The sequence below is a fragment of the Spodoptera frugiperda genome, chromosome 12, assembly GCF_023101765.2.
Source record: "Spodoptera frugiperda isolate SF20-4 chromosome 12, AGI-APGP_CSIRO_Sfru_2.0, whole genome shotgun sequence".
Lineage (NCBI taxonomy): Eukaryota > Metazoa > Arthropoda > Insecta > Lepidoptera > Noctuidae > Spodoptera > Spodoptera frugiperda.
The window spans coordinates 9,082,510-9,097,027 of record NC_064223.1 but is presented as its reverse complement, the minus strand read 5'-3'; the positions used below and the strand labels follow the sequence as shown (position 1 = coordinate 9,097,027).

Here is a 14,518-nt window from a genome sequence, read left to right as displayed (position 1 = left end):
AGGTCCACTTCACTGCCCAAGCCTCATCTTGGGGTGTTTAGGAAAATAACAACCTGGTAGGTACATACAGGCTAACAGCTGGAATGCACCAGGAGCATTCCTTCTAAAAATCAAATTTCAACAGGAGCAGGGCTTACAATAAAGACCGCTGGTGGAGGTCCATCACACCTCTTAACTCGAGAACTTGAAGCAGTATTTTACTGAATAGATCTTGGATTTGGGCACGGAAAAACGCTGAATGTAGTCTCAGTTTTGTCATACTATGTAAGTAGGTATAGGTCACTACCAGTACGGATTTCATGTTCTGTATGCTGCGTTCGAAGCTTGAAACTAGTCGAGCACCTGCCTCGAATCAATGGTGTTTAAATTAAACATTTCAAGTATTTTCAATTAAATAATGGAAACTACAAAGAGTAACATAATACTAAAGAGAAAAATATGGTGTAAGAAGTTTACAAGGACGTTGAAGTCCTTGTTAGTATATACTAACATCTTACATTACCTACGTAGAAAGAAAAGTGGGTATCTAAAGGAATATAGTACCCGCGCAGCCATAGAAACAATTGTGTTATTCATAATAAGCTGAGGGATACAGGGAAAATGTTAAATAAGGTTTAATTTTACATTTGGATTTGAGATTTAAAAAGAACCGGGTCTATTTGTAACCAACAGCTTGCCAACAGCAATAATTTTAGTAAGTCAAAATTAACCGAGATGAAATTGTCACAATTATGTAATTATGTTTTTTTTTATTATTTAATTGGATTTATTATAATATTGTTTCACATGCTACTATGCCTTAGTGAGTTTAGTGGCAAAGAATAGCATGCCCACAAAAAATACGTAAATCGACTAAAAGCAAATCGATTATTTTTGAACGTTTGATATCTGTGGTGTTACTCTAGTCATTGTTTGACGTTTGAAATGTAATTTGACAGAATTTTATCAATATTGGCAAGATCCGAAGATTGATCATTTTGTGGATTTCTCCAGGGAATAATTTTCATAAAGTAGCTTGAAATAACGTTTAAGGTATGGTAAACTTGGCCGATACACTTATGATAAATACGGTGACGGACGGAGCTATGAATTTTTTGCGACATATTGTAAGTCTCGTCTTTAGCGTTGTGATACAGTTACAGTCTTCCTAGCCAACAAAGAGTAGATTGTTTAACTAAATAATGTCACTTTATTTATGTCACAGGGCATCTTTAAAACGCAACAACCTACTCCACAACCAGCTCAGATTATCGTAAGAATGCCGCTGTGGCAATTAGCACAGGAGGCGGGGCCCTTTGTGCGCCTGGCCGGAGTGAGCGGTGCTGCGGCTGTAGTGTTAGGTGCAATGGGAGCACATCGCACGTTCCCTGAACCCGAAACTAAGGAAGATTTAAGGAAAATATTTGACACGGCCAACCGCTTCCATTTCTTACACACACTTGCACTTGTTACGGTGCCTCTTTGCAAGAGACCAATGATTGTAAGTCTGACAGTATTTATTCCTTACATTACTTTTATAAATTGCGACATTGAACTTTGTCATTACAGAGTGAATGATAAATAATGAATTTGATTATCATAGTAATAAGTAAAAATTATTATGCAACATTTTTAATCAAATTTTACTTATTCTTAATCCAACTATCATTATCAAGGATCTTATTGTTGTATCTAATATATTTTTTTAATCATAACTTTTGCTTTATTTGTGCAATTGATTTTAAATATAAAAGATATTTTGGCTTATGATTAGACTTCAATTCCTTATTTGTGATAATGTGAAGTGATTGGATTAATATTTCTTTCCAGGCTGGCGCTTTCTTTATTACCGGCATGGCACTATTTTGTGGGACCTGCTACTACCATGCTTTCACTGGAGACCGTTGCTTCCGGAGGCTCACCCCCATTGGTGGCTCTTGTCTTATACTTGGATGGGTTGCAATGGTGCTGTAAACCTTTGTGACTATTTATAGATGCTCATTTTTGTTGATAGATGGTCAAGTGTACATTCTAGTGTAGGTTTATGTTTTAGACTTTATTGCACACTTTTAATACTTAATATTTGATGTATTATGTAGTCTGAATTATAATATACCTGGTATTTTATTATGTATATTTTCCATGTTGATACTTTGATCAACACAACATAGAGCAATAATTTTATTAGTTAAAGTAGTAACTCCAGTTATTAGAATGTTAGTCATCACATAATGTAATTAGATTTAGATCTATGTTATAATGGATTCTCTGACAAAATACATAATCATTCTTATTATGAAGTACATTCTAATATATTTTTGTGAATGTGTAGGTGGCAGTGTATAATATTAAATGGTTGTTCGGAAATGTTAGCTGTCTTTGTTTTATTATCTTGTAAGATTCACGATGTCAACTTGATAATAATAAATGCCAAATATTTGAAGGTTCCATCCTTGTTTTTATTTACGCTATGAATTTCAATGTGTTCAACAGGTGGAGTGTGAATGTTGGCTCGACGCAATAGTTGTGTCTATCGTGTCGCTATTCCCTTTATGAGATAAGATGAGAATGAAATGAATAGAAGGTGAAAAATGAAACCCAATATTGATCAATATTGTTTACATGGTTTTATTGAAATTGTTACATATTAAATTTTGCACTTTTTCTTTACTCATTTATGATACTTAAAACATACACCATTTGGTAATAAATGCTATTATAATTCATAGGACTCTCAGACAAGTTTTAATGGTCCTTCAAATAGCTTAAATATAAATGTGCCAATCTAATCAGAAATAAACTGCAGGTGGTATTCGAGGAACAACTCGCGAAAGTGTAAGTGAGTGGGCACTCTATTGTTACAATATTATTATGTAGGTTCAGCAAAGTCAGAAGCATGGATGGTCAGTCCTGTGGCTAGTGGTACAATACCGACTTGTGCAGTCTTGTCGCCATACAATGAAGCCAACAAAATCCATCCATGTTACATAATTATTCACCATAAGCTTTTTATTGAGAGTCGGCAGATCTCCGATGTACAGAGAAAGTAATATACAAAGTTATCACATTAAATTAACACAAAATATAATATAAACATATTTCTGTAATCTAAAAAGAATCCAAAGAAAAACAAAACTATAGAACGCACAGCACTTTAAGTGTCTGTCACATTAGGTTAATAAAATCACTTTGATTGCACATAAACAGCAGTCGTCCGGGGCGTGCGCACCGTCAATATAACACAATTATTATAGGTTTCACTAACCGCATTCACACGTGTATACAAACAACTCTGAGGGGTCGATAAGTAATCACAGTAGTGGGGGAGGAGGCGACGTTCGGGCGTTCACGACAAGTGGAACGAGTGCTGGCCCTCGGAGGCGGCCAGGCGCAGCTTGGCGCGCATCACTTCCGCGCTGGTGTAGTCCGGCAGCTTCAAGTAGTTCACGCACGTCATCACAGACGGCAGGTACTCATCCGGATCCAGGGACGACTCCAGCGATTTGCGCACCACCGTCAGAGGTGGGTTCAGCGCCTTGAAACCTGTTAAAATTACAATTAAAATGTAAACTCAGGGTGACAAAGCTGGGCTACAGTTGTATCGATTGCAAAAATATTTGTTTACCTCCTGTAGGTAACCGAGGGCTTCCAGTTACGAACTGTAGGAACAAACGTTGCTCCTCACGGTTATATGACGCAAGTATATCGATGAGCATGCGAATTGCGCGCGACTCTGCGTTGTACCCGTGGTCTGGACGGATACACTCCGTGAGCATACGTGGCTCCCAGCGCTGGTCACGACCACCTGTTGAGAAAATATTTTATGTTAATTTTTTTTTTTACTTATAAGCAACCACAATTTTTCAAAGCTATGCTGTTCATTTATATGTAATCTCCATCGATAACTTACCGGACGGACTGCCACAGAATACTTGTTCCAATTCTTCAGGATAAAATATCTTAAGGTTGGCTAATGGAAATACTGACTCAAAACCTTCCCGGAACGCTTCCATTTGTTTGGTAACACCTGTTGAAAAAAAAATATTTCCATAAATTTTTCACTCATTCCAAAGGTCATGTAAATGATTCTAATGTAAATAAGAAATCTTTGTTAAGAACTTCTGGCGTGCAATCAAATATCGCAAACAGAAACTCAAGGTGATAATATTGGTGCCAAAGTTGGAAATAACGTCAAATTACAATACAGATCGAGTGTTACCTTCGTAGAGTAGCCAATGTGTAACGAGATCAATGTAGTTGTGTAGGTTGTGTGCGGTGACTGGCAGGTCGCGCCCGCCTCGCCGGAGCTCCGTGCAGCCGTCGCCGGGCAGAATAAAGTCCAGGCCCAGCTCCTCAATAGGACAACCATCGAGCTCCAGAGCGCTTATCTGTTGATTTATATATTTTTATAAGAAACGAGAGCTTAGAAATAATACAATATCATTTTCAAGTTTAAAGTAGTGTTTGCATACCAGCTGTGTCTTCTGCTCGGGCGTGTGTCGTGTGTCTGCGGCTATTTGTCGCGCGCGTTCTGCGACGCGGCGTAGGCGACACAGCGACCGCCACAGCTCGGGCGCCACGTGTCGCACGTCGCTCAGTGACAGCCACTTCTCTTCGTTTACCATCCAGCGGTACATCGACACCGACAGCGGAATATCCACCTGTGTAACACAACGATTTATTCATTATCTAGGTTCTAGGATTTAATACGATCACTTTATTACTTCTATATAACAAAAAATCTGAATAATTTCACTAAAAGTCCGAATAATAGACATTTATTTTGTAAACTATTTGAAAGGAGAAAATATATGCAACGATGCTTACCATTCTGGAGTCCATAACAGCTTTAGCCATGAATTTTCCCAGAAACCGGAATTTTGCTTTAATCCTCGAAACATGTGACGCCCTCGCATTTCGACCGACAGCCTGCGGGAATAAGCCACAAGGCCACGTCACGTAGGTTGCATCAGGCGCAGGCGAAGGGATCGAAGTTTCCTTCTCTAGGTCCGATGGTTCGGGTGCACGATCTTCATCCAAGTTGAGAGCATCGCGCACCGATGAAGCCAGACGAGCTGCGGCATCAGCCGATCGATCCGTCACGACAGGTGGCTGGCTCTTGACGATTTCACCGCCAAACGACGTCGGCTTCTGCTTGAAGTTCTCGCTGCCGTGCCACAGGTCCAAGTCGGCACGCTGCAGTTCCTGCGAGACGAGCGCGTAGAACTCGAGCGTGGGCCCGAGCCCCGTGCCGACCTCGTTCTCGTACTGTATCTCCAGCAGCGCCTTGGAGTGCGCGAACTCGTGCATGACGTGCTCGGCCTGGCGCAGCACGTTGTGGCGCTGCACGGTCCGCTTGCGGCGGTCCAGGCGCGGCGCCACGCGCTCGTCCGCGCCGCCCGCCGCGCCGCCGCCGCCGCGCTCGCCGCCCGCCTCCAGCAGGCGCTGCAGCGCGCGGTCGCGGTCGAACGACACCACGTAGAACAGCAGGTGCCGGCACTCGAACGGCAACACGAACGGGCTGCAATGTCACACAACGGTATATTCTGATACTCTAATACAAATTACATATAATATGAAAACTGTCGTATTGAATTAAGAATACTTACCATGCGTAAGCAATTTTCTTCAGCCACGGTGGGAGATTTCCAGTCATGATGACGAGCGGATCTTGAAGTTGACGATTGGCTTTGGCGGCGAGCTAAATTAAAAAAGAATAAATTAGTACAGAACAGACAAACAATGTTTGAGGATGGTGTATGGGCGCGACGTGTGTGACGTACCTTGGCGTTGATGAAGTCTGCGTTGGGCACGAGCGGGCGGTGGTCGGGCAGGCAGGCGGCGCGGTAGAGCGTGTGCCAGTGGCGCGACAGCGCGTGCAGCGCGCGCAGCAGGCCCAGCGCGGGCAGCGAGGCGTCGCGCACGTCGCGCGCGTCGGCCGCGCCCGCGCCGCACAGCGCCGCGCCGCGCACCATCACCACCAGCGGGGACACGCGCGCCGGGACCACGCCCTCTGCAATTACAACGTACCAGGATCGTCAGAAAAACTAACTCAATACTCTTTATTCACTTGTATCAAAGTAATTATAGGTGATAGTTGAACAACACTCCCTATTTCCATACAAGTCTGTTATTATGAAATCTTTTACTCAATTCAAACATACCAGTTTCTGCCTGCGACTTCGTATTTCTGTTTTTTCTTGGATAAAAAGGGAAAATCTTGGATAAAAAGTCTCTAAACTATCTCCCCACCAATTTTCAGCCAAATCGATGCATCAAATCGATTTAACCGTTCTTAAGTTATAAATAGTGTAATTAACGCAAAATTCCTTTATATATAGAGGTTTACGTAATAACTGTGCCAACTTACCATTCCACAAGAGATCAGGTTTACGTCTAGAAGACAGTTTGGTGGGCTGGCCCTTTCCTTTGCGGGAAGCGGTAGTGTCAGCGCGAGGTTGCTCACCCGCCTCGACGGCGCGGTAATATATTGTGTGCGTTTGGACCCAAATACCCGCGTTTGCTGTCAAATACAAACATAAATTAGATTTTTCTTCGTGATTTCATACTTTTTGTTGGCTATAATCATTAATTGCAAATAATAAATTATGATGTTATTCAATAGAACTACATTTAAGTGTACACTTACCGAGCGGAGTTTCAGTGTCGGTGTCGGCGTCAGTCTGTTCCCCGAACTGTCTCACTGCTTGGTACACGGTCATGTTGTAAGGCAGCACCGTGTCGCCGATCAAGAACTCTAGTTTATGATCGGAACTGGAAGAGAAAATCGTACATCATTATTATATCAGGCAGAACAAACTAAGATAATTTGACCGCTGAACTTCAAAGTCTCGATTAATTACTATTTTGTCTTTAATTGGCTACTTTCCTACTAGTCAAATTCAATACTTTTTTCGAAACGTCAAAAACGATATTTTCTATGAACTTTGTATGAAATAGTGCGTTATGACGTCATAAGTTTTTGACGTCAAATAGCAGACTTATTTCTAGAAATTTAGCTAGAAATAATCGAAAATTAAGTAGTTAATCAAATCTATGAATGAAAGTGTGATTATTTGTTAATATTCTATTGTATTGAAAAGTTGTAATAATTTATTTTTGACCGAGGATAGTACCCAATTGTACATTTATAATAAATGGTAGCAACACTTACTCAGTAGGATTGTGTGGGGGTGTGGCGAGAGAGTCGTCGACGTCATCGTCGGAGGCGGCGTCATCGTCCGAGTGCGGGTTACCGCCGGAGTCAGAGCGCGCGCGCCCACTCGCGTAGCCTCGCTGTGCTAAATACCTGCACAAACATTATATCTGTTGTATATTTTCACATAAAAATAATGGATGTTACGAAACAATATATAAGGACTGATAATACGAGGTGTGTTCAAAAAGTATCGCGAATTTTGAATTTTCGCGGGTTACGTATATTCGAATTTCGATTTTTTTGTGGCGTTATGTTGGTACTCATGTCTATCACTTATCGACCGACAAGCTCGGCTATTTTGAATGTTCACTTACGGCGCATTCCAATAAACTACGGATCGTTAAATTTGCTTACGAGCCGTAGAATTTTGACATAAGCTCCATACAAAATGTGTCAAAATTCTACGGCTCGTAAGCAAATTTAACGATCCGTAGTTTATTGGAATGCGCCGTTAATTGTTGAGAGCTGCTTTGCTTGCACGTGTTTTGGATCGTCTTCGATTTTTACCTATTCAAAAAAATGGATCAAAGAACCTGTATCAAATTTTGTGTGAAAACGAAATTAAGTGCGCGGATGCATTCCGAATGTTGACTGTGGCATACGGAGAAGCTACCTTGGACCGAAGCAACGTTTATCGATGGTACAAAATGTTCTCAGAAGGCCGAGAAGATGTGAACGACGAAGAGCGTGCCGGACGCCCGAGCACTTCAACAACAGACGAAAAAATTAATGAAGTGGAGAAAATGGTATTGGCCAATCGTCGAATCACCGTTAGAGAAGTTGCTGAGGACCTAAACATACCGAATGGCTCGTGCCATTCGATTTTTATCAATGATTTGGGCATGAGAGGGGTCGCCGCGAAATTCGTACCAAAATTGCTCAATTGCGACCAAAAACAGTCGTTGCTTGTGCGCGACTTTTTGGCCAAAAACAACACACTAATGATGCCGCAGCCACCGTATTCCCCAGATCTGACCCCCTGTGACTTTTTCTTGTTCCCTAAACTGAAGAGGCCCATGAAAGGACGACGTTACGCTACGCTTGACGAGATAAAGACGGCATCGAAGGAGGAGCTGAACAAGATAAAAAAAAATGATTTTTTGAAGTGCTTCGAAGATTGGAAAAACCGTTGGCACAAGTGTATAATATCTCATGGGGATTACTTTGAAGGGGACAAAATAGATATTCATGAATAAATAAATAATTTTTGAAAAAACACAAAATTCGCGATACTTTTTGAACACACCTCGTACTTAAACATGTTTCGATTGCTATGTGTTTTAACTTACCTTTCAATGGCTTGAACTAAAGCTAGCGGATCAATCCGCACTACGCCACCCTTCCATTGCTTGAGATTTGTGCAAGTCGGGTGTCGTTTGAGATCACACTGAAACAGAAACAAACATTTATTTACATGACATACAATTGAAACTGTTGAAAAATAGTGAAGGGGTAAATCGTGTTGCTACAATGCTCACATTCAAAACGTGAAAACAGCTGGTAAAGATTTTTAAGTATTGGCAAACAATTAAATGTTGTGGTTGTGTGGGTGAATAGTATACTGACCATGAGCTGATGCGTGTTGAAGAACTTGAGCGCGGAGGTGGCGGGGCGCGCGGGCAGGTCGTGCACGCGCACGGGGAACTGCTCCAGGTGCGACACGCAGGCGTTGACCTTGCCCACCAGCGCGCACAGCGCCGCGCCCCCGCCCGCGCCCCCGCCCTCCGCGCTGCTGCCCGCGCCCACCACGCCCAGCGCGCCCACGCCCGCCGCCCACTCCGCACTGGTAATACGTAACACGGTTTAACATACTGCCTAAAGACTTTCAATGCACACCCAATTCAGTGTACTTTGGATTAATATTACATAGAAATAAGTTATCATCGTAAATAGAAATGTGAAACTGATGTTTTTTTATATCTATTTAGGTAACTTTACTTTCTGTTCTATTACCTATTTAGATATATTACAACGAGCAACTTAGACCAAGACTTTAAAAAATTAACAAGAAAAATATTATATGAGGATATCAAAAGCTCAATTTATTAGTACTTTTATAATAGCAAACAAACTTACTCGATCGTGAGTGGCATGTCAGCGAAGACGTGCAGGAACAGCCGCAGACGGTCCTCGGCGGCCGCGACGTTGTCCTCGCGACCTTCCCCGTCGCCGTCCCGCGACTCACTCTGCTCTCCCTCGGGGTCCACGCCCGTTAGGAACTGTAGCAGTGCTCCCAACACTCCGGAGTGATTCACCTGGGGAAGTAAAGGATTGGTTTAGTTTTTTATGTTGATTAAATTAAAATTAAACAACATGGTCATATGAATAATGTTTTTCTTTTTTTTAGCACATCCTTGAAAGAGACTCATTAGTGTTGTAATGGAATTATTTCTCAATATTTTTGCCTGACCGTGGAGTAACAGGCTTCATAGTATAGATATTCGTTTGGAAAAAAATATGTACTATCTGAGACATACATTAATGAAAAGTGTGTTTAATCCAGTGGGGAGGCATTTAATATGCTTAGCTATATAGAATATAAAATGTGGTTTATGTTGATTATGTAGGTGTTTTTATGGAAGAGGAACAATATGACAAGGGTAAAAGCGTGTGTATGTGTATGTAGGAGTGTAGGTACCTCGAAGGGCGAGACGTCGTGGTGCAGCAGCGTGTCGCGCAGCGAGGCGAGCGCGGCGCGCGCGTGGTGGTGGTGCGGCAGCGCGGCCGCCAGCGCCGACAGCTGCTCCAGCGCGCCGCCGCCGCCGCCCAGCGCGCCCCACCCAGCCACCACGCGCGCCGCCGTCCACTGGATCCACGACCGCACCTTCTCTCTGCAACCACACACATCTTACTCACTCACTGACTGCAACACTTATACTATAACACAAACGCCCGAATACTCAAACGCTACTCAATTTTAAGACGCTCTCAAATGTAGTTTTGTCACAATCAATTCTTTATAAAATGACAGATATAGCACGATATTTAAGTACAACTTAAAATTGAGTAGCATTTGAGTATTCGGGCGAAAGTCTACATACAAATGAGGCACTAGTTCAACCTATACAAAATGGGCCAATACATGCCTTCTAGATATACTGATTTTATGTAAAGAACCTAAATCCATCGGATTTCTATGACCTTCATTACGACTTCTTAGTCTTATACCTCATTTAAATACACTTGAACATATTTCTAAAGGGAAAATTACCAAAGCACAGTGTTGTAAGAGTCAACAGTTTCGGATCGCGCAATAAGTTTACTAACACTGTTGTTATCTAATGCTGTTATCATTTATTACATGTTTGTTTACTACTATACAATACAATAATATATTATTAAACACCAACTATGATGATGCAAACTTATCTCACAGAATTGTTAGCTAATCTGCATTTTAGCATAATAATCGACTATCATAGATTACACAATTTTTACGTGTCCTTTACCTAGAGTACGTAAAAAACGTAAAGCAAATTCATCCTTTACCCTTAGTATGAGTTTGCTTTACGTTTAAAGTAATCGAAACGAGAGCGCGCTCGGCGCTCTGATTGGCCGGCTCGAATGAACCAACCAATCAGAGCGCCGAACGCACTAACGTTTTCATTACTTCAAACGTAAAGCTAACTCGTACTAAGGTTATTGAATGTGCAACATTTTTACAATCATTTAGTTTTGTTACATATATGAAAATACTCTGATTTATGACAATACTAGCATACTTCATAAGCATTGTAATATTACTATTTTCAAGAACAAAGTACTTACTTGTTTTGCACGGTGAGATTGGTGGAGGTGTGTGGCGAGGCGAGCAGGCCGGTGTCCTTGTGAGTGTGGGGGGAGCGGCCCCAGCGGGACGGGTTCAGCGACGACAGGAACGACGACGTCTTCGACGTGCCGCCCACCCGCGTCGCCGACCGGGCGCCCGACGACACGCCCGAACCTGGACATGGGAAACAAGTCCTCAGTTAGTATGAGTTGTATGTAACATTCTAATGTTATGTTACTGTTGGGTTTTTATATGATAGCCGACTCTAGATAGCCACTATCCACCAAACTAATTAGAATATAACGTATAATGCTGAACTTTGATGTACAAAAAAATCCTAAGAATATGGCGATTTGAATAACTATTAGAAGAATGTAAAATTTTGACGATGGAATGAAGAAGACGGAGTACAGACCGTGTGGCTGCGCATGCTGTGCGTGCTGCGCGTGGTGATTGTGCGCGTGGTGCGCGTGCGCGGGGTGCGCGAGGTGCGCGTGCGTGGTGTGCGCGTGCGCGGGCGCGGGCTCGTCGCGGCGCCGCGCGTGCCGCGTGCCCGCGCCGCCCGACCGCTTCACGGCGCGCTTGCGCTTCAACATCTCCGCCAGCTGCAGGGGACTACTCGACCTGCAACACAAGTCCATTGTAACGTACTCACTCATAAGTGGCAAAGAAATTTACAGCTATTCATATTGTACGAACTTTGTACGGGATTTCAGGACTGTGAGGTTCTATTATAATATAAATTAATCAAAATTTTATATCTGACTTAAGTTGAAAGGAACACATTATAGATATTTTAACGTAAGTAGTGATGCCAATGAATACCTGTGCACTGAAGTTGTAGACATCTGGGTGTGTGTAGAGGCTGAGGCTTGTCCAGGCTCGGAACCACTTCCGTCGCTACCAGTGGCTAAAATAAACAATAGAAGATGTAATCAACGTGCTTATAACTTTTTTAGTACAAAAAAATATATATTTCATGTGAAACTACTTGAGATATCATTGATTTAAAAAAAGGTTTGTGCATAACTGAGTGATTAGGGACTTTAATATTGGAACAAATACAAGTTAAAAATTGAAACAATAAAATAGAATACAGACGCATGGTACTGGCTACGAATGATCCGGAGGCGGAAAAGGCCAGAGACAGATTGTTTTGATGTTCGAGGGAGGTGGCCGACGTGGAGGCGGGCGGGGACGAGCCGCCGCTGGAGCGGACGCTGCCGCCGCCCGGGGACTGCGACAGACAGACATCATTACCTTGCTGCGTGAACCTCTCGTATCGCAACACGTTATGTGGCCGGGTCTTGGGGCGCACCTTATGCGGCGGCTGGCGCGGGGGCGCGGGCGGGGGCGCGGCCGCGGGGGCGCGCTCCGCCAGCTGCGCCACCTGGTGCAGTACGCCTTCACGTCGGAACTGCACGCCCATCTCCTCCGGCAGGCGCTGCATCAGGATCTCCGCCAGCTGCAGCGACCCCACCACGATGCGCAGGTCGCTCGACGCCATCATGCCCGCGATGTGGGACGATATCACCTGCACACCAACATGTACATTTATTTAAGAATATACCAGTCAAATATTTCCAAATTAACATTTAATGTTTCAAAGGTAAATAGAAGATAATGAATCTCCTACATACCTGCATCTTGAGCACTTGTCTGAGCAACGGTGCGTCAGCGTAGTAGACGCAGCGCAGTATAGCTTTGAGCGCTTGCGAGCGCACGGCCGGGCCGGCAGAACTCCAGTATACTTCGTGTAGCACGGCCAGCAGGGCGCGGGCCAGGCCAGGGTTCGAGCGCACCATCGCGATACGAGGATCTGTAGGAAACATACATGAATAAGAAACTGACGTGGAAAAGAAATATTATTTTATAAAAGTTGTTTTTAAAGAAATTGAAAGATAACTATTTTAAAAAAAAAAAAAAAAATTCGATATGAGCATGTTTGATTAGGCTACAACGGGCACTGAGATGGAACAAAATGAAGGAAAATCTAAATAACACATCTGATAAATGAAGATGGAAGAAGGGCCAAGTAAATAAGGAATAGTTACCGGGCGCGGGCGCGTGCGAGGCGGCGGGCAGGTCTGCGGGCGCGGGCGCGGGCGCGACGCGCTGCACGGGGCGCGCCGTGCCGGTGTGGTCGTTGAGCTGCTGCATGGCGGTGAGGTCCACGGTGTAGGAGCGGCCCAGCGTCGTCAGGCACACCTCCTCCTCGCCCGCCGCCGCGCCCGCCTCCAGCGCGCGGCTCTCCGCCCACGAGTACGACCGCCATACTCCTGCGGGACAGACAAATAACAATATACATTCGGTACCTTACTACTTACATTGTCAGTCAATTTCAAATAGTATAAAGTTAAAACACAAAAAATCAGAATTTAAAAATTTAAATATCTGGTCAGACTTTATGACATTGGTATTATTGACCATACCAATTTAAAAAAATAGCGGTTACACAAACATCAGAGCTTATGACACATACCTCTATCATCCCTCCACTGCCAGTGCGCAGTGCGCTCGGTGGAGGCGGACCAGGGTCTGTCTAGATGTGAGTCTACTGCGAAGATGCCGTCTGTGGGCAGGCGCGGCATCAGCTCGCCTATCAGGCAGGTGATCTCGTACAACTCTTGCGGGAGACGCGGGATCAATTCAACTTGCTGTAAGAGAAGAACAATGTTCATAACTTGGCCCAACATTTCGATGATTCAATTCCAAAATAATAATTATGTAGAAAGTATTATGAAACGAAAGTATAACTTACAAAATGGTATATTATAGCTACTTCCGTTAAAAAATGTTTAATGGCAATTATGAACTCATTTTTATGTGTAGTTCATATTAGCGCGTAAACGACATTGAATATTTATAGATAATATTAGTATAGATAGGTGTAAATTACCTCCTGATGCAGCGTGGACCCGGTGAGCAGACAGAGCAGCGTGTCTGCGATGGAGCGCTGGTGCAACGCCAGGGCCAGCTGGGGACAGGCGGCACACATGACCCACAGCAGCCGCAGCACTGTGATGAACGTCGCGCCGGATATCAGCGGGGGCTGCACCACCAACTGCAATACAAACACGTGTTATTAAAAAGACTTAACATTTCTTGAATCTTTAGATGGAATTATAAATGAAAAGAAAAACATATTTGTCCGTTATAATAAGTGGCAATGGCGTCAAAAGGTGTTGTTAACATAATAACACGAAAAGACTAAAAATCACACACGAAGTCTAGAACTAAATGCACGATTATCTTTTTTTATAAAATTGTTTAACTGTAATGCAACTTAAAAAGATGATTACACAAAGAAACTCACCAGTTGTTGTAAATTAGTGAGCAGTTCTGGAGTAGCGATCTCCTGTAGGCGAGCCGGGTCATGTTGGAAACTGTCCACGAGTCGCGAGAACGCAAGGCATACGCATTCTACTGATTTCTTGTCTTGTTGAGTAAGTCTGAAATAAACACATTATTAATTATTAAGTTTCTAATAAAGATTAAGTAGTCAAGTTGGTTGCTCGACGTTTAGTGTCTTTTGTTATGACTATGAGCCC

The 14,518-nt window shown here is 43.2% G+C and overlaps 2 protein-coding genes across 7 annotated transcripts in view; one reads left to right on the top strand and one right to left on the bottom strand.

Annotated features, from left to right (window-relative positions):
- The first annotated feature begins 874 nt into the window (after positions 1-874).
- On the top strand, positions 875-2,427 carry LOC118262696 (transmembrane protein 256 homolog). Of its 2 annotated transcripts, none has more exons than XM_035574242.2 (3): positions 875-1,032; positions 1,205-1,480; positions 1,810-2,427. In XM_035574242.2, exons 2-3 carry the CDS (start codon positions 1,259-1,261, stop codon positions 1,951-1,953), a joined length of 366 nt encoding a protein of 121 aa, XP_035430135.1. In that variant the 5' UTR covers positions 875-1,032; positions 1,205-1,258; the 3' UTR covers positions 1,954-2,427. The 2 variants fall into 2 exon arrangements, with proteins under 2 accessions (XP_035430135.1, XP_035430132.1); XM_035574239.2 differs by having other exon boundaries at positions 936-1,106.
- A 156-nt stretch (positions 2,428-2,583) lies between these two features.
- Positions 2,584-14,518, bottom strand: part of LOC118262701 (E3 ubiquitin-protein ligase TRIP12) — a 33,164-nt gene continuing 21,229 nt past the window's right edge. For 4 of the 5 annotated variants that reach the window (XM_050697516.1, XM_050697519.1, XM_050697520.1 and 1 more), the window contains 25 exons: positions 14,284-14,419; positions 13,867-14,031; positions 13,450-13,624; positions 13,022-13,246; positions 12,608-12,786; positions 12,286-12,501; positions 12,069-12,204; positions 11,793-11,877; positions 11,383-11,591; positions 10,967-11,141; positions 9,837-10,029; positions 9,275-9,453; positions 8,765-8,981; positions 8,488-8,585; positions 7,154-7,288; positions 6,629-6,753; positions 6,350-6,502; positions 5,763-5,992; positions 5,589-5,680; positions 4,807-5,500; positions 4,452-4,640; positions 4,199-4,367; positions 3,890-4,006; positions 3,605-3,784; positions 2,584-3,522 (listed from right to left, as the gene is read on the bottom strand). In XM_050697516.1, the coding sequence (XP_050553473.1) occupies positions 3,326-3,522; positions 3,605-3,784; positions 3,890-4,006; positions 4,199-4,367; positions 4,452-4,640; positions 4,807-5,500; positions 5,589-5,680; positions 5,763-5,992; positions 6,350-6,502; positions 6,629-6,753; positions 7,154-7,288; positions 8,488-8,585; positions 8,765-8,981; positions 9,275-9,453; positions 9,837-10,029; positions 10,967-11,141; positions 11,383-11,591; positions 11,793-11,877; positions 12,069-12,204; positions 12,286-12,501; positions 12,608-12,786; positions 13,022-13,246; positions 13,450-13,624; positions 13,867-14,031; positions 14,284-14,419 (4,669 nt within the window). In that variant the 3' untranslated portion in view covers positions 2,584-3,325. Of the gene's footprint in view, positions 3,523-3,604; positions 3,785-3,889; positions 4,007-4,198; positions 4,368-4,451; positions 4,641-4,806; positions 5,501-5,588; positions 5,681-5,762; positions 5,993-6,349; positions 6,503-6,628; positions 6,754-7,153; positions 7,289-8,487; positions 8,586-8,764; positions 8,982-9,274; positions 9,454-9,836; positions 10,030-10,966; positions 11,142-11,382; positions 11,592-11,792; positions 11,878-12,068; positions 12,205-12,227; positions 12,502-12,607; positions 12,787-13,021; positions 13,247-13,449; positions 13,625-13,866; positions 14,032-14,283; positions 14,420-14,518 lie in introns of all 5 variants that reach the window. The other variant, XM_050697518.1, reaches the window with a different exon arrangement.